The sequence below is a fragment of the Aricia agestis genome, chromosome 13 (assembly GCF_905147365.1).
Source record: "Aricia agestis chromosome 13, ilAriAges1.1, whole genome shotgun sequence".
In the NCBI taxonomy this organism is placed as follows: domain Eukaryota; kingdom Metazoa; phylum Arthropoda; class Insecta; order Lepidoptera; family Lycaenidae; genus Aricia; species Aricia agestis.
Window position 1 is genome coordinate 510,539 of NC_056418.1, and position 21,592 is coordinate 532,130.

The 21,592-nt window shown below is 41.2% G+C and overlaps 1 protein-coding gene across 3 annotated transcripts in view; it reads right to left on the reverse strand.

The window, feature by feature from the left end:
* The window catches only part of LOC121732869 (unconventional myosin IC), a 51,300-nt gene that overhangs the window by 2,143 nt on the left and 27,565 nt on the right, over positions 1-21,592 (reverse strand). For 2 of the 3 annotated variants that reach the window (XM_042122865.1, XM_042122867.1), the window contains exons 2-19: positions 15,406-15,562; positions 14,032-14,147; positions 11,150-11,220; positions 10,496-10,887; positions 9,966-10,178; positions 9,459-9,721; positions 8,982-9,151; positions 8,491-8,645; positions 8,030-8,170; positions 7,277-7,418; positions 6,700-6,817; positions 6,345-6,458; positions 5,348-5,589; positions 4,758-4,915; positions 4,107-4,218; positions 3,411-3,538; positions 1,120-1,335; positions 383-483 (exon numbers count right to left, since the gene is read on the reverse strand). In XM_042122865.1, the coding sequence (XP_041978799.1) occupies positions 383-483; positions 1,120-1,335; positions 3,411-3,538; positions 4,107-4,218; positions 4,758-4,915; positions 5,348-5,589; positions 6,345-6,458; positions 6,700-6,817; positions 7,277-7,418; positions 8,030-8,170; positions 8,491-8,645; positions 8,982-9,151; positions 9,459-9,721; positions 9,966-10,178; positions 10,496-10,887; positions 11,150-11,220; positions 14,032-14,147; positions 15,406-15,562 (3,009 nt within the window). Of the gene's footprint in view, positions 1-382; positions 484-1,119; positions 1,336-3,410; positions 3,539-4,106; positions 4,219-4,757; positions 4,916-5,347; positions 5,590-6,344; positions 6,459-6,699; positions 6,818-7,276; positions 7,419-8,029; positions 8,171-8,490; positions 8,646-8,981; positions 9,152-9,458; positions 9,722-9,965; positions 10,179-10,495; positions 10,888-11,149; positions 11,221-14,031; positions 14,148-15,405; positions 15,563-16,858; positions 16,930-21,592 lie in introns of those variants that run through there. The other variant, XM_042122866.1, reaches the window with a different exon arrangement.

The window sequence follows — 21,592 nt, forward strand, 5'->3', positions numbered from 1 at the left end:
CTGTTGCATTTCGCTAGCGAAGTTATCGCCGTGATAGATATTGTTGTTTTGAATGTTAAACTTAACTGAACCTAAGCGATGGTCTCGAAGTTTCTTGTTTCTTGTAGTTCTCAACTTCAGTCAATAAACCTCAAAAGCATGGTATAATTTTAACTTGCGCCGAGTTCTGAGAATTTGTGTTCCAAATTCTGACTGTCGCTAATGTCGTGCTGATTGCTGTTATTGGTCTGTCGTTCGTCGTGTACTCACCAGGGCATATGTCACTTTAATTTTGCCGCATCTGTGTACGAACTCTGCCGCTATCCTAGGACGCCATAGGACGTTGTCGCCCATAGGTCATGGCCTATTACTGCCTATACATAAATCCCTCGCAGGTACTCACGTGTTGGTGTCGACAATTTCGACGATGTCGGGTTTGCCGGTGTGGTCGGTGACGATTGTGAGAGCCTCGATCAGGTGAGACACCGACACGATCAGGTCGCCCTGGAAATTGGAACATGACATACACTTTAATAACTAAATTAAACAGAAACTTTTTTGGCTCCTGCTCAAGTAATACGTTTCTTTTAAGTTCGGTTCCTGTAGTCTTGGCAGCTACGTTATTGTTAAAGATGGTATGTAAGCCTGTGATAGTCAGTGGTTAAACAAAGGTAGGGAATGGATGGCTTTCCTAAAGAAAATAATTATATTAATAACTAATTAGACTTAACATTTTTTCTAAAAATAATTACTTTGTCCTTTTTCAGGTGCTGTGGTCTAGGTGGGATATTGTCTATTGATGTGTTCCTGGCCTTGTTAAAGACACACATTTCTACATAAAGTTAAGTTTTTGTTTTCCTTGATACAGAATACCTCTACCAAGTTGGTCGCTGACCGCTGTTAAGCGTTAGTGTACTAATCCACAATTTTTGTTGTTAAATTATGAATGCAAAATCTTTCTAAAATCGAAATGATCTAGAGACCATAACTGCATCAATAACTCAATACTTAACGTTTATGTGGGATGTTTAACAGCGTGCAGTTAATCCTTTATTCTTACTACTATACATAGCTAAAACAAGACAAATCCTCACGTTTCTTTTAACCCATTCACTGAGAAAACGTTAAGCGTCAACTCACCTTATCCTTCTTGAGATCTTGCGGGATCTTGATCAGTATGAGGCTGTCGGTCTCCGTGGTGAGCACCACGCGCAGGCGGTCGAGCGGCAGGCGGTGCTTCAGCTTGAACGTCCGCTTGGACGGGTCCAGCACGTACAGCGCCTTGTCCGACGCTAGCAGCGCCCGCGCCCGCGGCTTGTACCCGCGACGGTCGTATTTCACCGCTTCGCACGAGTACTGGAGTAAATGTGGCGGTTAGATGCAGGAAATTACAGTCTGCAGATTGATTACGTACAAAAGGCAAGCAACAACAATATTTTTCTATATCGGCAGTCAAATACCGGGTTCTTAAATGTCAACAATCCTCTTGGACTTGCCAGACCCCGAGTAGGGATTGCAATCCGGCGTCATTTTCAATCCGGACCGGATTTGACCGGATTACTGTCAATCTGATTGATGAAATTGAACTAAAAACCGAAAATCATCGTATTTTTGTTTTCTAATTCAAAAACAAGGCATATATATGCATCACTTGTAGCTGATTAATGCAATATTTTCAAAGTGAGATAACCACTCTTTAAAAACTGTAGAGTAATGTGCTTGAGCAACCATACGGACATTTAAAATATTATTCCAATATTTTAAATGTCCGTATGGTTGCTCAAGCACATTACGGCATTATCGCAACCTAGTCGGCCTAGCCTAGAAGAATGAGAAGGTTAATTGCACCCTCCCCACCACCATACGTAGCTGTTTTCAATGGCGAGTTGATATTTAACGATATACTTACATTTATTTGTTGCTCATCATTTAAAAGCGTCACTTAGAAAAAAACTTCTAATAGAGCTGCTGCGGTTCCGTAGTACCGCTAGTTTTTGATAATTTTTGTATAGTCAATGAATATACATTCATGACGTATTTTACACTACTAAGAACATCATCTCAGTCACGTTCAAAGGAATGTGAACGAAAAGTTCCATTATACTTCGTCGAATACATTTTTTTAGTTGATCGACTATTACTCAATAACTTTGAAGTCTTGTTAGCCGTGATAATTTTCCTTTTAAATTGAGCATATTTCCTACTCCCGTGATTTTTTCACATTTCTAGAAGCAACCGTTAAGCTGGTAGAGGGGGGGGGGGGCACTGGGCTCTAACGTTTTTGTCCACTTTAAAACTTTATATTACACAATTGGATCCCTGAATCGGAAAATGATCTAAGGATATTCGTAATATTTTTTAAAGCCTATCCAACGAACACCCCACACGGGGTGGACGCGAAAAAAAATCATCCCCGCTTCAATTTACAGCTTTGTAGGTCTGAGCAAAACCGCGGACAGACAGACCGAAACTATAACGGTTCATTGTTCACTACAGAACCCTAAAAAAGTGAGAAAAAGCTAACGCTTTTAGCGTAAGTTATTCATGTAACAACCATATCAGTTTGCCACAAATTAAAGTATATTATTATTTTTAGCAAACATGAGTGACTGTACGCATATTCATGCGCAGCACGGCATACACTCACTCATTTACTTACAAGTTGATATTTGTTTCGCGGAATTTTGCTAAAATATTAATATACAAAATTTTAAGCTATGGATTTCCGCAAAGTAACGCCTGATTCTATTGACTATTGCCACAAATCGCTAACACCGGATCCGGTCTCCGGATCCGGTATATTGGGACCGGATCCGGTAGGTACCCGAAAAATGACGCCGGATCCGGCAAATTTCCGGATTGCAATCCCTAACCCCGAGCTCAATGATTTCATGGAAATTTAATGTTGCCTTATGTAGATACCCCATTTATTGAAATTTTGTGTACATATATTCGTGTTAACAATATTAGATTGTGATGTTTCTACTAACATTTGTGTTTGTGTTTGTTTTAGGTCAATCAACTTCTGTAAATAGGTAATCTTGTAACTGACTAACCGTACACTTGTTACTTCACCAGACCTTCATTTCATAGAGCAAAGTCTTTCAAACCACTCTGACATTGGCAACTCACTGAGTCGGCCATTTGTAAAGAAGAAGAAGAATGTTGCCTCGGCACTTTATTTGAGGAATTCCTTGTTCATTAAATCAGCTCGAAAGAGACAACATCGAAAAATGTTTTTGCCTGTCACTTGTACTATAAGAGAAGTTGGTCAATAGGCAGATGGCGGACCTTCGTTTAATGGTCGGGTTTTGTCAAGCCGACAGATGACGACTTACATTATTATGCCGACAGTTGACATAATTCGACCAAATGACGTAGGTCCGTCAACTGCTTAGGAATCAATGCATTCGATGGTGCACAGTACTCACGATGAGCTTCTCCCCCGTGGGCCAGGTGGGCGAGGCCATGAAGGTGTTCCGCAGCACGCGCAGCTCCTCCGACAGTCGGTCGTCCACGAACCGCTCGCGGACGCTGCCCGGGTAGCTGTTCTTCTTGCCTGGTGGAATATTTGTGATGTAGGTTAAGGTTATACTTACTTTAAGGTTTTTGTTACCATTTTGTAGGGGTGCTCCCTTTGATATAGTTGATAGACCGTGCTGGATGCTGCTGATAGGGCAGCATTCTTATCATCAGTATCAGCATCTACCAAGATGCTAATACTGATGATAAGAAGTAAAATGATACCAGTTGATGCTTGATAATGATAATGATCTGCCTTTATTTTGATACGTTTGCTTTAATTTTATACTGTATAATATAATTACTGATGATTGGACAAAACGTACGATTTCAACGACACACTGAACCGTACACATTTAAAAGTACAGTTGCTGAGTAAGAGCTTAGACTTTTTTTAGTCACGTACAAAAATATTGTTATCGCGCTCCTATCGCGTATCAGTGCAAAAGCAACGCAGTCGTGCTCCAGTGAAAGAAACCTGTTATTGATGACTGATGTTCACTTTATTTATCTCGTTATCTCGTTAGCACCACCTAACCAGCAATTCCAGGTTTTACTGCTATTATCATTTGTAGTTATATTTTTCTCGCAGTTATAACACTCACCCTTGAACATCTTCTCGGCGAGTATCTTGAGCTCGAACTGCTTCTTGTCGGCCGGCGAGAGCGCCAGCCGGTACTTGCGGGACAGGTGCGCGCGGTGCAGGCGACGCAGCTCCTGAGATGGTTACAGCAATGAGTAAAGAAGAGATAGGTGGAGGACAAAATGAGATGGAACGGTTGTCAGAGATACGACTTCTGGAAATTTCGGTTCGAATTCAATGCTCGTGCAAGCGATTTTTTATAGGAATGTTAGTATGATCCATAATAATAACTCCCACACCGGTTTCGGTGAAACCAGGCCAGTTACGCAGGAGTAATTTTATAGTGCCCAAATTTGTGCACAATACACAAGAGCACTCTCTATTCCTTTCACTCTCATAACCCAGTGGGACGAAAGACCGACATGACTGGCGAGAGATCAGGCGCAGGACCGCCTTTTTACATGCCCACCCGACGCATGGATCATATTACTTGTCAGACAATCAGGTAATTAATATGTATTGTTCTAGCCAAACTTGGAAATAACACGTTACAACGCGGAATCTAACCCACGACCTCCGAGTCAAGAGCCAGGCTCTAAACCAAAGGACCACGAAGGCGTTATGATCCATTATCAACTATCATCAGCATTTTAGCGCCACTAGCTAGCTTTACCTGAGAGGCCTCAGTGCAGGTGGCGGGGCAGGTCGGCCACGAGGGGTCGAGCAGCGACGTGGGCAGCCGCGTGGCGAGCCGCTTAAGCCAGTGCACCTTCGCGATGCCCAGGAATCGCCGGTTCTCCGGCGTCTCCGGACCGTTGCGAGTGATGAAACCTTAATGTTGACGAATTAATATTATCTAGATTTGATGGAACTGCACTATTCAATTGGGAAAACAGTATGTGCTATGAAAGTCTAGAAGCATTTCTATAAAATGCTAAATTCTGTTAAGGAGCTAGTTTTTAGAACATTTCTTGCACAAGTCACAACGCAATAAATGTAATCTGTCTTTGGCTTTTTAGACAAAGACCACAATATGGATTAGTCATTAGCGTAAGCGGTTTCTCTATAAGGCTGCGTTTCCACCAGAGATGTGTAGCGAGGAATGTGTTTTTGAGAACCAATAGAATCGCTTCATTGACGTGACCTCGCTCAGCGCAGCGATTCTATTGAATCTTAAAACACATTCCTCGCAACACATCTCTAGTGAAAACACAGCCTAAAAATCCCCCTCAGACCGTGCATTGATGATGATTAATGTCTCACCTTTAATGAAAGCCCTGATGACGTCAGCAGCCTTCCTCCTCCTCTCCCTGAGGCGCTGCGCCAGGAACCTTCTCACCCACTTCTGGATGACCACGGCCGCCTGCTTCATCTGCAGGTACCGCTTGCGCTGGTAGTAGCCGCGCCAGCGGGACTGGATGATGGTGGCGATGTCGTTCTTCTTGATCTGGTAAGCGTCCTCCGTGTCGAAGAGCGTCTTCGGGAAGCGGATGAAGATTTTGGTGCTGGAATGGTCACAAGAGATTGTAAGTCTTTTGGCATTCGTTTTCTTTATATTATGACTAGCGGCCCGCCCCGGCTTCGCACGGGTGGTCATTGATTTTTAAATAATTTATTTTGATAAGAATAAATGCCATGAGTAAAATAAAGGCATTTAAATGTAGTCCAAAAACATTTCAAGATTTTTTAATAAAAAAATGGTTATTGTGCCTCACTCAACATAGATAGGTATAGTGTGTCGCGGACTTTTTTGTAGATATTTAAAAGATCTACAATTACTTAGAACATTTTATGGTTCTATCTTTTATAGTTTAGGCAGCGTACGTGAAAAAAGTGACATTTCTGGTTGATTTTTTACACCTTGCGTCCGAAAATCCCAAATATCTTACGGAACTCTATTTTTTTCCAAAATAAAATTTAGCCTATGTTCAGCAGAATTAATGTAGGATAGTAGTTTCGGAGCCTATTCAAGACAAACAAACAATCAAACTTTCCTCTTTATAATAGTAGTGTAGACTACATTTAACACTGTAGCTCTTTTTAACATTGAAAAAGTATCAGTCAGGAACTAAGCAAGCTGTTTCTTTGAACAGGCCAGTTAAGAGTTCCAGTGCAGTTTTTTAACTTTTGCTGTCAGCATATAAGCTCTTAAATAATAGCAGTACAGTTGGGAGTAAAATATGTACTATTCTGAATTCTGTCTACTTCGTAAAGCTGCTAGTGGTAGAGTTTATAAAGGTATTTAATGTAATATACTCACTTGCCCATCCTGTACTCCTCCCTCTCGTACTGGATGGTCTCGACCAGCTTCTGCACGCCCTCGCGCGCCGGACCGCGGTAGTTCGGCCACGTCGCCGGGCTCAGGCACTTGTACCTGGGTGACGATATCGTATTTATTATGAGATTTTTAAACATTTGAAAACCAGCACACCGACCGCATCTAGTTTAAACGGTCACTCATGGATACTCTCAACAGCAGAGTTACACATTCAACGTCTGGATTCGATCTTTTACTGGGTTGGTTGATGGTTACTTTCATGTTGATGAGTTCTAAACTCCTAACACCTTATAATAGCGTTATTAAAGCTGGCCTGCAGCCTGTCACAAAGTCTAACCTCTCAAGGAAGGCCTCGTAGGTCCTGCGGTAGGCGAAACCGGCGCGGCGCACGCGCAGGTTCTCCATCAGCCCCAGGTATTTCACCTGGTGTCCCACTAGCTTGTCGTCGAAATGCACTGGAAGTAGACATTACCATAATTATTCATGGTGACAATTTCAGCAAAATCGTTTCAGAGGTTTGAGACATATTTTCGCATTTATACTATTAAGTAAGAGAATGGATATGGATTTAATAAGAAAATAGGTAAAACAATGGGGGCGCTATAAAGTAATTTGTTCTCAATGTGGGCGGTAGACAAAATAAGTTCGGGAACCCCTGGCGTAGACCATTAATGGTCTACGCCAGGGGTTCCCGAACTTATTTTTACCTATTTTCTTATTTTTATTTAAAGTAGGTAAGGGACTTTACAAATTACCCCCCAAACCTCTACACAACGGCCCCATTTTAATGGGTCCCACACCGCTCCCCTTTAGGTATTCAGCGCCCCCACAATGGGTCCTTATCTCCCACTTTGGGAAAGACTGGTCTACGCGATAGCAAAAAGTAGCGGCTAGCTATACAAGGCTGTACATACTGGGCGCCTTGGCGTCGTTGGGTTTGATGCAGCGGATGTAGGAGGGCTCCTTGCTGCTGAGGATCTTGATCAGCTCGTTGAGGGACACCTTAAACTGCGTGATGGCGGTGTCCGGACGCTTCTTGCTGTTCGGCTTCATGTCCTGAAATTCACCGTTCTATTATGAAACTAGATGGCGCCCGCAGCTTGTTTTATCGCGTGATAACCGTATATTTTTCAGGAATATAAAGTATCCAATGTCCTTTCCCGAGACTCAAGGTACTTCCATGACAAATTTCAGCAAAATCTGTTCAGCGGTTTGGGTGTGAAGAGGTAACACTTTCGCATTTATAATATAATAATTAGATGGACAGGAATAGGGCTGATGGATTCAGAGTAAGCGACTCCTGCCTCCCTCGCAATTGAGGGACACTCGTAAGTGCCAGAGTGTTAATACTCGTAATCCCCAATATTCTTAAGTCTATTTATCTATTTATCTTTTTCTGCGAACCACAACCTAATAGTAATTTTACACTCGTAAGCTTAAACCATCAAACTGCCGCATAACAATTGAATATCTATTGTGTCTGCGATTCTTTTCATTCCCGATTAACAGTGGGATTTGGGAGCAGGAGGTAGACAAAAAAGCAGAATTGATTACACTTCCATCATATAGACTACGATCGTATCTACGATGGAGGTATTAATCAATTTTGCTTTTTTGTCTACCTCCTGCTTCCAAACCCCACTGTTAATGGGGAATGTCTTCCATACCTTGAAGCATTGTCCGACAATTTTGTTCCCGCTGGAGGCCATGAGCATCTGCAGGTCGCGGAACAGTAGGTCGTTGTTCTTCTCCAGGAAAGTGTTCACGTTGTACGTCACCTCGCCGGCGTAGTGGACCAGGCAGAACTCCTGGACAGACAATCGGAGTTTAGATAAACAGGTTTTGAGGGAATGTTAAAAGTTGCAAGTGCGACCTGCGATGTCAAGTGTATATTTGTGAGTGGTAAGAAAAAATTAACACTGTATGCATTGCGTCTCGCTGTAAACTGACACCATTTATTTATTAATAATCTTGAGACAGTTGTCGTATGACTAGCTGATGTTGACTCCGAATGCAGTGGACGCACGGCATTACGTAAATGACGACGCTCCGTCCGCTCCGACTCCGATCCGGTGGATGCGCACATTTAATTCTAGAAATTGTATGTAGAATTATCAGTCTAACTTACATCTCTCCCCATGATCTTCTGTGTCCTGGTGTCGACCTTCCTGTGAGACTTGATGTGCCTGTGGCCGTCCAGCTGCTGCGTCAGCCGCTCGAGGAAGCTGCCATCCGTCGCGTCTCCTGGACGCAGACACTCATCGTCCAGGATGGAGATAATGCCTGGAGGGTTTTACGGATATTTTTATAGAAATTTGCACCCAAATGTGAATATGATAGTGGTGCTGCCTGAAACTTCGTGGCATCGTTTAGATACATGGGAATTTCCAAAAGATTCAAAGAAAGTTTTTTATGTACAGAGTTTAAAATTTTATTGTGGTGTTTGTTCTTATTTTTTATCGCTTATTAGCTTTACGTACAAGCAAAACAAGCGAACAGGAAAAATACTGCCAGAAGCTGCTGGAAGTTAGCCGGTACTCCTCCTGCTCCGACTTTAGCGTCAGCTGGATGGGCAGCTACTGCGGCTGCTGCAGCTTCTGTAGCACATGTAGCTCGTACCTTTGTGCTTCTGCTCGATGAGGTCGCAGATGACGATGTTGTTGAAGTAGTCGACGAGCTCCCACTCGATGCCCTCGCGCAGGTACTCCTCCTGCTCCGACTTCAGCGTCAGTTGGATGAACAGCTGCTGCAGCTTCTCGTTGCAGTAGTTGATGCAGAACTGCTCGAAGCTGGGGAATGTCGGGAATTTTTAAAAGAAGAGTTTTGTTTGGAACTGTTAAAAATTGTGGGCTTCTTGTTGGGGTTGTTCATATAACTAGTTTTTGTAGACATTTCTGCTCGTGTCAATAAATAATCCTATTCGAATTGTGTACTTTTTGCCTGTGTTATTCCCTAGAATCTAGATCCTAGCCTTAAATATAACAACTTATACCATGTTTATCAACATAGAAAATATTATGTAAGAATTAGGTTTGTAGTTCATTGATATGAGATATCAAATAATGACAAGTTTTTGCGACGAAACTCGTAACTGACCTATTCTTGGGGAAGATTTCAAAGCCGTAGATATCCAGGATTCCCATCACGGACGCTCTGGGGTCCTTCTCCTTTGGAGTGAGCGAGGAGTTGAGCCTGGAGACTAGCCAGCTGAAGTGCTTGTCGTAGATGGCCTTGGCCAGCGCGTCTCTGGCGTACTTGGCCTGCTCCAGGTCGAGTGGCGTGGTGACGACGTCGCCGCGAGCGTCAATGGTTCTGCTGGTTAGGGCTTCTCGAAGCTTCGTGATGTTCACTTTGAGTAGCTGTGAAAAATGTCTATGTGAATATGAACAAATCACGCCGGTATTTCTTTTAGTAACCTTTGAAGAATTTAGGGAGTAATATCCGATTGTCTAGCAAGCAGTCACAATAAATGAAGATCTATTTTCTTTACTCGAGATGACTTGAAATTTCTGAACATTTCGCGTTATAATCAACAATTTTTTAATTAGCTAAACAATATTGAGATCTTTCAGAAGATTTAGATTTAAATCTAAAGGACCTTACCTCAGCAACATTGACGCTGTTCGCGTCATGGTTGAGGATCTCGGCGTTGCCCTTATCATTCTGGACGAACTTCACGTTGCCGAGATGTAGGACCGAGGCGATGATCTCGAAGATCGCTTCCTGCTCGGGCTCGCCGATCTCGATCACCTTCATCGCTTCCTGCACCGTCCGGAACTGTTCAGCGTCGTTCATCTTCTGACCCACTGACGGTGACTGGAAGGGATTTTAGGTTAGATTTCTGGTGCTATTGGAACATATTTGTCATTCAAGGTTATGAATTGTTAATTTGAACAACGGCCTAGCGGCTGGCATTAATTAAGCCTGCTTAGTGCTAAAAAACCTGAAATAGCCTTATTTGGCCGTATCAAGGAACCTCTACGTTTTTAGTGAACGTTGAAGCAAGATGGGATTTAAAGAACAGTTTTTGTCGGACAAGGGTCACTGATCCTTATCAATTCCATCTGGACCATGTGATATATTTTTTCCTTTAACCACAGAAATCAACGTGAAAATAACTTATAAGCACTCACAGAATCTAGCGTATATTTGTAGACTTCCGGTCTTCCCTGTAATCGGAGTTTCTTCATCAGCTCCTCGCTGCCTCCCGCGAGCAGCTGGTAAAAGATGTGGAAGTTCCTCTCGCCGGACATCTGGCTGACGACCCTGGACTTCTCCAGGAGATAGTTCAGGATGTGTCCACCCTCCGGGGCGCCCTCGTAGTTGAACTGGACGTCCATGTACTTGCCGAAGCGGCTGGAGTTGTCGTTCCTGTGAGTCTTGGCGTTGCCGAAGGCCTCGAGCAGGGGATTCGTCTGTAGCAGCTTATCCTTGACGGTTTCCACATTCTGGAGGTGGTTGGTGCGCGCCGCGATGAACTCTAGAACCTTTTTGGACGCTTCAGTCTTTCCTGAACCGGATTCACCTGCACACGGAAGATGTTTGTTAAAGGAGTGAGCACTTTGAGACGGGCCGTGTGCGATTCACGCATCCGCTTCCATATAAATTGTATGGAGGCGGATTTTTGCGATGAGCCCCGGCACGCTGAGCCCCGGCACGGCCCGTCTCAGTGTGCTCACTCCATAAGAGCATAATAGTACGTTGTTCTTATGGTTTTTAAGAGTGAATCTCGAATTTAGATAGCATTGTTTGTCTTTCAATGCAAGAAAGTATCTTTAAAATTTTACCGGAAATCAAAATGCACTGCTCTCTGTGTTCATACACCAATGAACGATAAGCGTTGTCAGCTATCGCGAACCTGGAAAGAAAATTACGTTTTAAATAAATACTAAGCTTTTTATACAAAACGTGCAAGTGTGTAGCCAAATTCTTTAGAATTTTGGATTGAAACTTGAAACACCCATACTTTCTGAACTATCTAACTATTACAGTCAAGGATATACCTTATACAGTAATTATATCTAACGGACAGACGAACTGAGAAGTCTTTGTAAAGTCTCTTTGGATACGGAACCCTTTAAATTAATAGTAACTTGGGCAGAGCCGGCCAAAGGCAGTACTTATTGTAATTGCAACAGTTTGAAACATAATTTGAATAAGTACCATATTAGGTAATCATTACTGTATTATATTGTATCGCCACAATAACTTATAACACCTCTTATCAGTGATAACGGCTTGATATTGTTTGATAACAGATCGCATTGTGTCAGCGGTGTGTACTTAATTAATATCAGGTATCCGATTTGGTTAGCTGAGCAAAACGTAGATCTCTTCTAATGTAGTTTTAGTGAAGATGATTTTTCATAAAAGGAAAAGTTACTTCAAAATTGTCAAAAGGGTACCAAACACTCTAAACCCAGATACGCACTAGCGGCCAAGCCACAACGGCCAGGCCGCGGCGGCCATCGAAAGTATGGTGTGGCCGCCACGCAGGTCGCGTTGCGGCCAGGTGCGCGTCGTCTATCATGGCGGTTTCATACGAAGACCGTATCTACCTCGATGGCCGCCGCGGCTTGGCCGCTATTACGCGCCCGGGCTAAAAAGTATACCCAACTGCCAAGTGCCCCATTCTTTGGAAACGCTTCTTGACTCCACAAGCCATGTCTGAAAGGCATTATTTGATTAATTTTTTGATTCGTATTTTCCCAAAGCTCTATTTTTAGGAATAAGGACTCTTAATTTTGTCATTTCGGATTCCGAATAATGATAATTTCAAAAGGGCAAGTAACATATTGATCGCTGACACAAATAATAAGGATCCATAAAAGGCAGGTGTTATTTTGTCGGATGAGTTTTAGTGTCAAGTGTAGGATAGTTTTATCAAATGACGGATCAAATGATAACACGATAAGCGCCCACTCGCAGATGTGGCTGTATAAACATCATTGGTCATCGCTCTATTTACTATCGCACAATATACTTTATATATATTAGTACTTACTTAAAGGCTAAAGATAAGCTTACACGAGTGCTTACGCGAATTGAGCAATTTTAGTTGACCGTATAAGCGCACCTTTAATCGATAATATTATAGCAACTACCAAGAGTACTATACCGTAACTATAACTAATTAGTAATTACTAATTACCATGTTCGGTTTCTAGGTCTTTTGATTGGCTAACGTCAAACGCATAACGAATTATAGCGCGTACAGACGAACGGCACTTGTCGACGGACAAGTGTCAAAAAAATCTAGCGACTGCCGTCGACGCGTGCCGGCGACAAGGGCCTTTCGTCTGTAAGAAGCCTTAGCGACGCCATTGAATTGATAAATTCAGAAATTCGTCAAAATATCTCAGAAACAAGGAATTCATGCAAAAAGAGATCATCGCGTTAAGCTCGGGAACCAGAGCGTCGAGACGATACTTCATATTAAAAAATACCTATAAAAGGCATCATCGGGTTTATACTCAACCAGCCCCAGCTTTATAAATATGCCGTTATAGGCCACGGCCTAGGGACGGCAGCGTCCATAGAGGCTCTAATTATGTACATGGGGCGGCGGAAATAAAGTGACTTATTCTCATCCTACTAATATTATAAAGGCGAAAGTTTGTTTGGATGTATGGATGTATAGATGTGTGGATGTGTGGATGTGTGGATGTGTGGATGTATGGATGTTTGTTACTCTTTCACGCAAAAACTACTGAACGGATTTTAATGAAACTTTACAATAATATAGCTTATACATCAGAATAACACATAGGCTACAATTTTAACCGACTTTCAAAATGGGGAGGTGATATGTTCGTTTTCTTATGTTCAACGATTACTCCGCCGTTTGTTAACCGATTTTCAAAATTTTTCTTTTGGTATGTAGGGTATCATCCCAATTTGGTATTATATTCACAAAAGTGGTGATCTGATGAAGGATCCATAAGTAATCGAGAGAACTCCTCAAAATTTATGGGGAAACATGTGGTGACTTCGGTTTCGTGAGAAGTATTCTAAGCATATGCTACAAACAAGTAAGATTTTGCACCGAGGTATGCCTGGTATACCGGTTCGGAAGGTGCTGAGAGAACTCCTGATTCTTTATAGATACAAGTTTGGGAGTTTCGGCGTTGTCGTTGTCATCATCATCATCATCACTACCATAATATTATACCATGCATCGTCCCATGATTATGAGCCTTTTTATAGTCTTTTAGATCGAGGCTCGAGTTTGTCAAGCGATAATTTAAAAAAAACAATACTTAATATTATAAACCTGAAGAGTATGTTTGCTTGAATGCGCTAATATCAGGAACTACAGGTCCGATTTAAAAAGTTATTTCAGTGTTAGATATCTCATTTATCGATTAAGCCTATATTGTATTATATTATCACGCTAAGACTAATACGACCGAAGAAACTCAGGAAAATGTGGTAAAAACGGGGAAAATATTAGAAAGGGTTTATCTCACGAACTACTGGAGCAATATTTGGCACTTATATAGAGTAGACCACGTGAAAGGAGTATTTATAGCTATTTTTATTCGAAAATGTACGGTTTCTGTGAAATTCCTAATTTACGCGGGCGAAGCCGCGCGGGACATCTAGTAAAAAATATAAATTTGTTTCTTTAATCTAAAAAATGTAAATACTTTTACATAAAGTTACTCACACATGTGGTGGGGCCTCAAAGAAGGCTTTCTTGAAGTACAGCCTGGTCTTCTCCTCCGTGTAGATGGGCAGATTCTTGTACGGGTTCACCGAGATCAGCACGTTGCCGATGTATGTCTGCAATTAAAACACAATAATTATTTACTTCTTTGGTAGGAGTAGCCAATAGAAATTGAGTTTTTAAATTTTCAGACTTTATGCCTGAAATTTTGTGACAAAAGCAAACTTTAGTGCTTCGTATTTTTATTTGGAACGGCTCGAAGCACATCGCTGGTACAACAAATGCAAAGAAAGACCTTTCTACTGATGGATTCACTTGCAAGTCCCAAGACAGTTTCAGCACGTTCCTCGGGTGTTTCGTGGTTGATTACCACCTCGATCCTCGGTCCGAAACTGGTTTACAGGAGTTGCAAACGGGAATGTGTGATGGGCCAAAGGGCAATGCCTGTTAAAAAAACTAGCGAGGGACGACTTACGTAGATGAAGTTCTTGTCGAATCGCTAAAAGAAAATGAAGGCATATTTGAAGCACTTATGTCTAGTCCTTTATTTGTGCGGCAGAGACACATAGGGGGAAAGAGAGACGAACTTACATAGAAATGACGTTCTCGTGGAATCACTGCATCGGGTCAGTCGGAGGATGGCTGCGCAACAAAGACAGACAAAGCTATTTTGTCTCTGACAGATATGGCGTCGTCTGTCTTAGAGCTAGAGGAAGAAGAACTCACATAGATGATGGATCCTGGCAGGGTCGCCATGCAATGTGCAGGCTTGGGAGACTAATTAAAAGATGTTTTTATCGCGACTGATCTTTATTAACTAACTTAATAATCAATTAACCTAACTTATATAGGAGGGAGGTGTGACATACACTACAGATATATTAATACGTGGGAGAGCCATGCTTCGGCACGAATGGGCCGGCTCGACCGGATAAATACCACGTTCTCACAGAAAACCGGCGTGAAACAGCGCTTGCGCTGTGTTTCGCCGAGTGAGTGAGTTTACCGGAGGCCCAATCCCCTAACCCCTACCCTATTCCCTTCCCTACCTTCATCAATCAATCAATCAATCATTTATTTGCTTTAAAAACCTCAACTATTCCCTTCCCTTCCCTTCCCTACCCTCCGCTATTACCCTATTCCCTCTTAAAAGGCCTCATGGGCGACGGAAGTTGCTTTCCATCAGGTGACCCTTTTTCTCGTTTGCCTCCTTATTTCATAAAAAAAAAACAGAAGAACTCACATAGATGCTGTCGTGGAGTCGCTGCGTCTTATCAGTCGGAGGATGGCTGTGCAACAAAGACAGACAAAGCTCTATTTGTCTCTGACAGATAGAGCGTCGTCTGTCTTAGAGATAGAGGAAGAAGAACTCACATAGATGATGTTCTCGTGGAAACGCTTGCGCAGGTTGTCGATGAAGGCGTGCTCGGAGCGGTAGTCCTCCAGCAGCACGAAGTCCTGCACGCCGACGCGCTCGCGGTGCTGCAGCGCGTGCTCCATCACGCCCGCCACCGACAGCGGCCGGATGTGGCTGTGGACAATATTTTTTAATTAGTACCAAATAAGATTTTCCACCGAAGTTTTAAATATTTTATAAAATAAAATAAAAAATGTTTTATTTCTGAGTAGATTTTAAGAAAATACTTTCAGAATGTTAATATTAGCTACGATGCCTACCACCGGTTCGAAAACTATCCCGGCGAGAAGAACCGGCGTTAGAAACTCGCACGGCAAACATTATTTTATGTAAAACTCTGGAATGAACTGTCACCAGCAGTATTTCCGGACGAATACGACCTGCACCCCCCTTCAAGAAGAGAGCGTGTTCCCTCTTAAAAGGCCGACAACCGACAACGCACCTGCGAGTGTCTATGGGCGACGGTAGTTGCTTTCCATCACGTGACCCGTTTGCTCGTTTGCCTCCCTATGTTATAAAAAAATAGACTTTACACCGAAGCAGAAGTAATTTGCTGCTGAGCAAAGGCTACTGCTGGGCAAAGGCCTCCCCCAAAGTTACACTCTCGAATCTCGATATAACGCCACCGTAGGCAACCTGGCTCGTATGTATCTAGCTCATTTCGCCAACTTTTTCGAGGGCGGCTACGGCGACGTCGTCAATGCAGCTTGGCTAAACTCTTTTTAGGTCAACGTGCTGTGGACGGGGACTTTAGGAGTTACAAATTCTTGGGAGATGTGTAATTGTACTTGTGTAATATTCGTGTAAGTATTATATTATATAAGTATTATATGAATTAATATGAATCATGCAATATATTTTTATGTGGGTGAAATATCAGTTTCGTTATCATTGTCGGCCACTGTCATTCGTCCTCTGAAGGTTGCACTAGTTTAGAGATGAACTAATTTTTGTTATTTTGTTCTGGAATTCGAAGAATAGTAGACGCCAGTAACATTGGATTACGAACTGCATCAGCGCTGTATAATGTACCATCGAGGAAGTTGATTCCTATGCAATTGACAGACCAACGTTATTTGGTCGAATATGTCAATTCAATGTTAATTGTGATCTGTCAGCTGGGTTTGACGTAACGCAACCAAACTACTTAGGTCCCCGATTTGCATAGGAATCAACTTCTCTGATAGTACATTGTACAGATGTAGAGTGTTTCGTTCTATTGAAATTCGAAGCCAAATTGACTAAATAAAACTAAGTAGGAAATTGACTACAACTGGGCAAAAAAGTAGGTATCTTGCGGCCTCTTAATTTTGTTTTTTTTTTTCAAATGATTTGGATCGAATAACATTATTAAAAGCTTTTCTTTATTAATTATGACTTTTTAGTTTTTGAATACAATTTTATACTTACCGCTGTTTACCGATTCTAAACAGAGTGCTGTAATCCTTAACGTCTCCGAAACCCATTTTGGATAGCTGCACTTTTCGTACACTAGCTACCTAGTCCATTATTATCGTACGGCCTGGTTAGGCTAGCACTACCCTTTTAAAAGTCACTTTACGCTTTTGTTTTGTGTTTTTACTTTTACAGTATCAAACTAAATAGGCTATAACTGTTTAAGGCTTGGGAACAACCACTAAAGCTATACACCAAGTCTAACTCGTTGGTTTTAGCTAAAACAACTAGCCACTACTAACTACTAGTTACTACACAGTAAACAGTTACAATGACAGAATGTTTAAAATTAGTATAAATATCATTAACGTCCTGAGAACAGTAAACAATGTTAATTACAACGATATCAATGAACTAGACACAATAATTATTATTATAAATTATTATACTTATACTGATAAGGATGCGCTTGTGGGAATTCTGTGACTGGATTCTCCAATCGGCACTTTTAATTTATCGTATTGTTTTATTAGTTTATGTTTTTGTATATTTAATTTTTATATTTTTAATTAGCCACAAAAATTTCTTCCTCATCATTTCCACTTGGTTTTGGCAAATAGTCTTGTTTTAAACTTATTTTATCAACAAACTGTATATCGTAAAGATATTTTTATTCGTTTTTGATTAGACAAGAAATTGTATTTGCAATTTTAAAATCCGTTCTGGGGTTCATATCCTCTAACAAGACCGATAGGCCGATTACATAATGTAAAAACTCTAAGAAGCTTCTAGGTGTTATAATCTGAATCTAGATTCCAGTGTTTATTTGATCAAGTAACACAATAACTCATTGTGCGTGTTCTAGGAACAGTATATCTACGCGTAATGTGGTCATTCAGCCTAGCCGCCGCTGCCGCCGCCGTTATCCCGCGCGTTGTTGTACACAATTTGATAACAGTATATATATATATGCAGAATGAATAGTGTTTGACAAAAGTTTCGGCTTCGGCTTGCAAATTAGGCCAAAATAAACCTTCTTCTTTCGGCGGTCTTCTTTTTGATGAAACCTTTCTCTTCGGCCGAAGTGTTAATAGTCGATTCGGCTATCGGCTGCGGTTTAAACTCAACCTTGGGTCGATACTAGTTGCACAGTAGGGAATAAATATTATGATGCTACAGTAGGCTAGAATCTAGATGGGTAAAAAACGTATATTTTTGGTGTTCTGTCCACGAAGCTAAAACAAATAAGTAGCTTCATGGTTCCGTCCACTTATTGTAGAAAGAGACACACACACACACACACACACACACACACACACATACACACACACACACACACACACACACACACACACACACACACACACACAAACACACACACACACACACACACACACACAGACAATGCAGCTTCCGAGTTCCCTATGGGCTATGGTTGCAAGCCTTGGATGCCATGAAAAATGTCGATGCCACCTGATGATGCCACTCGAACGACATCAACTGCGTGTTATAGTACTTAGTGTAATAATACCATATAATAATCTTTATAATTTCCTTACAAAATATAATGACGTTATTCTAATAAGGATATTAGCAGAAGTATCACAGAACCGTTTTGTGTAATGTGTGTTGTTGTTAAGGTTGTTGTATTCATGTTAATTTATTCGTATAAACAAGAAACTTTGCTCGTAAGCTGTCTCTCTAGCTAGTCTCTATAATGACGGTTTTTGTTAAGTATGTGTTTGTATTTATTAACGTTTTTTTTAGTGTTCATTCTATAGTGTTTAGATAATTTCTATACTTATATTGATATTGATATACTTAAATAGATTTCAAATTTTTTATTTATGAGTTATGACCATCGTTAGCGTGTTAAGATCCATTTTCTAAAGAAGATTAATTCTCATTCACTGACCTCTATAATACACTGGACAGGCGATCGCTATCAATAAAATGTTCCCATTTGAAAGTCGCCATATTGGCGCTGATTGCTATGACAAAGCAGTAGTGAGTGTACTTGGAACTACTATTTTGCAAATGGCGGTTGTCATCTATACTAATATTATAAATGCGAAAGTATCTCTGTCTGTCTGTCTGTCTGTCTGTCTCGCTTTCACGCCAAAACTACCGAACCGATTGTAATGAAATTTTGTATACAGATAGTCTAAAGCCTGAGAAAGGACAAAGGCTACTTTTTTACTGGAAAAAGGGTTGTAAGGGGGTGAAAATACGAAAATTTGTTCAAATTAAGTTAGTTCCAAAAATTCATACTAGATGGCGCCGTGCGTACCTTACATCGCGCTAACGCTTGCCCAACATCTTTCTATAAGAGGTGCTATCATCATACATTTGAGTTCCGATCACAGAGTACTTTATTATATACTGTATTATATTTATTATGTACTTTATTATATTCGATTTTTTTTATTGTTATTCCTTTTTTACGTTATTTAATAAGCCAGTACTTTATATTATATACGTAACCTTAAACCTATCAATGATAAATAGTTTATGGGTAAAGTTGTGTAATTAAATAAGCTTTAAAATTTGGCATAAAATATAAAGTTTAATTTTAAAAAATGAAATATTATGTGCACACTGCACAGCTGTTTTGATTTAAGGGGTACCAGGGTTTTTTTTATAAAAGCTTTTGACACCAATTTTGTTGACATCGCGCGCTATAAACTGAAGTCCACGCGGACGAAGTCGCGGGCAACAGCTAGTTTTCTATATAAATTAGTTCATAATACGCTCACCGCGGCGCTTCAAATCGGCATAAGAAATAGCTGTCATTTTGTACGGCATAGCCTGTCCAGTGTATTATAGAGTTCAGTGTTCTCATTCAATTATTTTTTTAAAGACATCCACGTGTATTATATAATCAAAGCATCCACTATTTGCAAATTCTTCGTGATTGGATTACGGGTCAATTCTATTACAAAGCATTTGATTGTGAGTCTGTGACTAATCCTTCTCTCAAAGCCTTTTTAATTAATATTCTTAGGTTCAACGTGGCGTTATCATTCGGTATCACAATTCGCATCACGATTCTCGAGAAGGCTTACCAAGATCGTCATCGTCTGACTCATCTACGGTTTTGGGCATACTTTTGTATGCAAGTTAAAAAACATTGGTTAAAAAATTAATGCTAAAAGGACGGCCGAAGGTTTTAAGACGGTTCTCCTCGCCGGGTTTGTTCTGGTATAAGTACCTAATTCCGAAAGTGTAAGAGCTAAGGAGCTATTGCAGGTAAGGACCAACTTTTTTAATGAGAACGCAAAACTATCCTACGTCCTTATCCGAGATCAGTTGAATGATTAAGCTAATGCAGACAGACACATTTCACATATTTATAATTTTAGTAAATAGTATAGAAGCCAGGGCTAAAACTAGTGTGTGAAAGCGATCTCCACACATAATTAGAACACAACTCGGCCGCGAACCCCTAAGTCGCGGTATTTGATAATGTCGCGACATTACCAAATATCGCGACACCAATCGACTGTCGTGTTCCACTTACCCCAACCGACACGACGCACGTGTTAAAAGATTACCATCAAGGATGATACATAGGTATTCCATATTAGGTAGATGGTGAATCCTAATAAGTACGAGATTATAGTAGTAGTGGCAAAGGTAAAAAGCTGGCTCAAAGGAAGCCGTAACCCGTATCTTAAGAAGCTTTACATATTTATTGTGTTGTTGAAGATTTTGAGCTCCGAGACCCGGTGACCGTAGAGGTTAATAAAAGTGATGGCCGACGTCGCGTGACAAGTGCGTGAGGCGTGACGACTGTTAGCACTTACTACACCGTGACTGAGGTAGGTACCGTAGTGCGTGACACCCTAAGAGTGACACCCTATATTGTGGGGGTAAGTGACAAAAAAAGGGGATACCCACTTACCTATACGGGCCATGAGTCATGAGTCATGACTCATGACTCATGAAAAACGCGAATAAAAGCCAAAAGCAAATATTATGTACGACTTTACTGTGGTGTTACCCAGTAAAATACGGACTAAACTACCTCATGGTCACAACCTGCTGCTGTCAAATTGCAGCAGCAGGTTTTTTTATGAACTACATAATAATTATTGTTGGTTATAAAAAATTACTCATTCAAAATGAGAACTAAATATGTGACGGCCATGTTTGCATTCGAATTTCAAACATCCTCGTTAGGTCGGCCGACACACTGGCCCCATTCGAATTAGTCCCGTTTTAGCCGACTGCAAGGGCAAAACTGTGATCTGCATTTTCAGCCAATGTTAGGTATTCATTATCATTTTTAACTGATTGCGAAAGTTCGATCACAGACATTGTGTCATTGTCTCATCGCTTTAGGTAGGTCTACCCTTAGGTGTATGGTGTTGTAGAAGTTTCAGCTATCCAGCTAAAAACGGAACTATGAAAATTAAGGATAATCTAGATTACCCGGAACTTTCATAGCTTCTTAGCTAAGAGCAAACAAAATTTGGAGTCTGTATAAAGTTGATCGCACGCACATTATCAGCAAGCACGCGCCAAACGCACTGCATTTTTGAATTCGTTGCATAAAGAAACCTCGCACATTCGTCCAGAACGTACGCGCCGCATTTCGTGTTAGGGTCAATTCAGACCGCAACGCGACGAGGCGAGGCGCGGCGCGGCATAAATTTGTATGGATTTGACAGATTTCAATTGCGTGAGACGTCTTGCGAATCTGTCAAATCCATATAAATTTAGAAAATATTATGTATCTACGCGCCG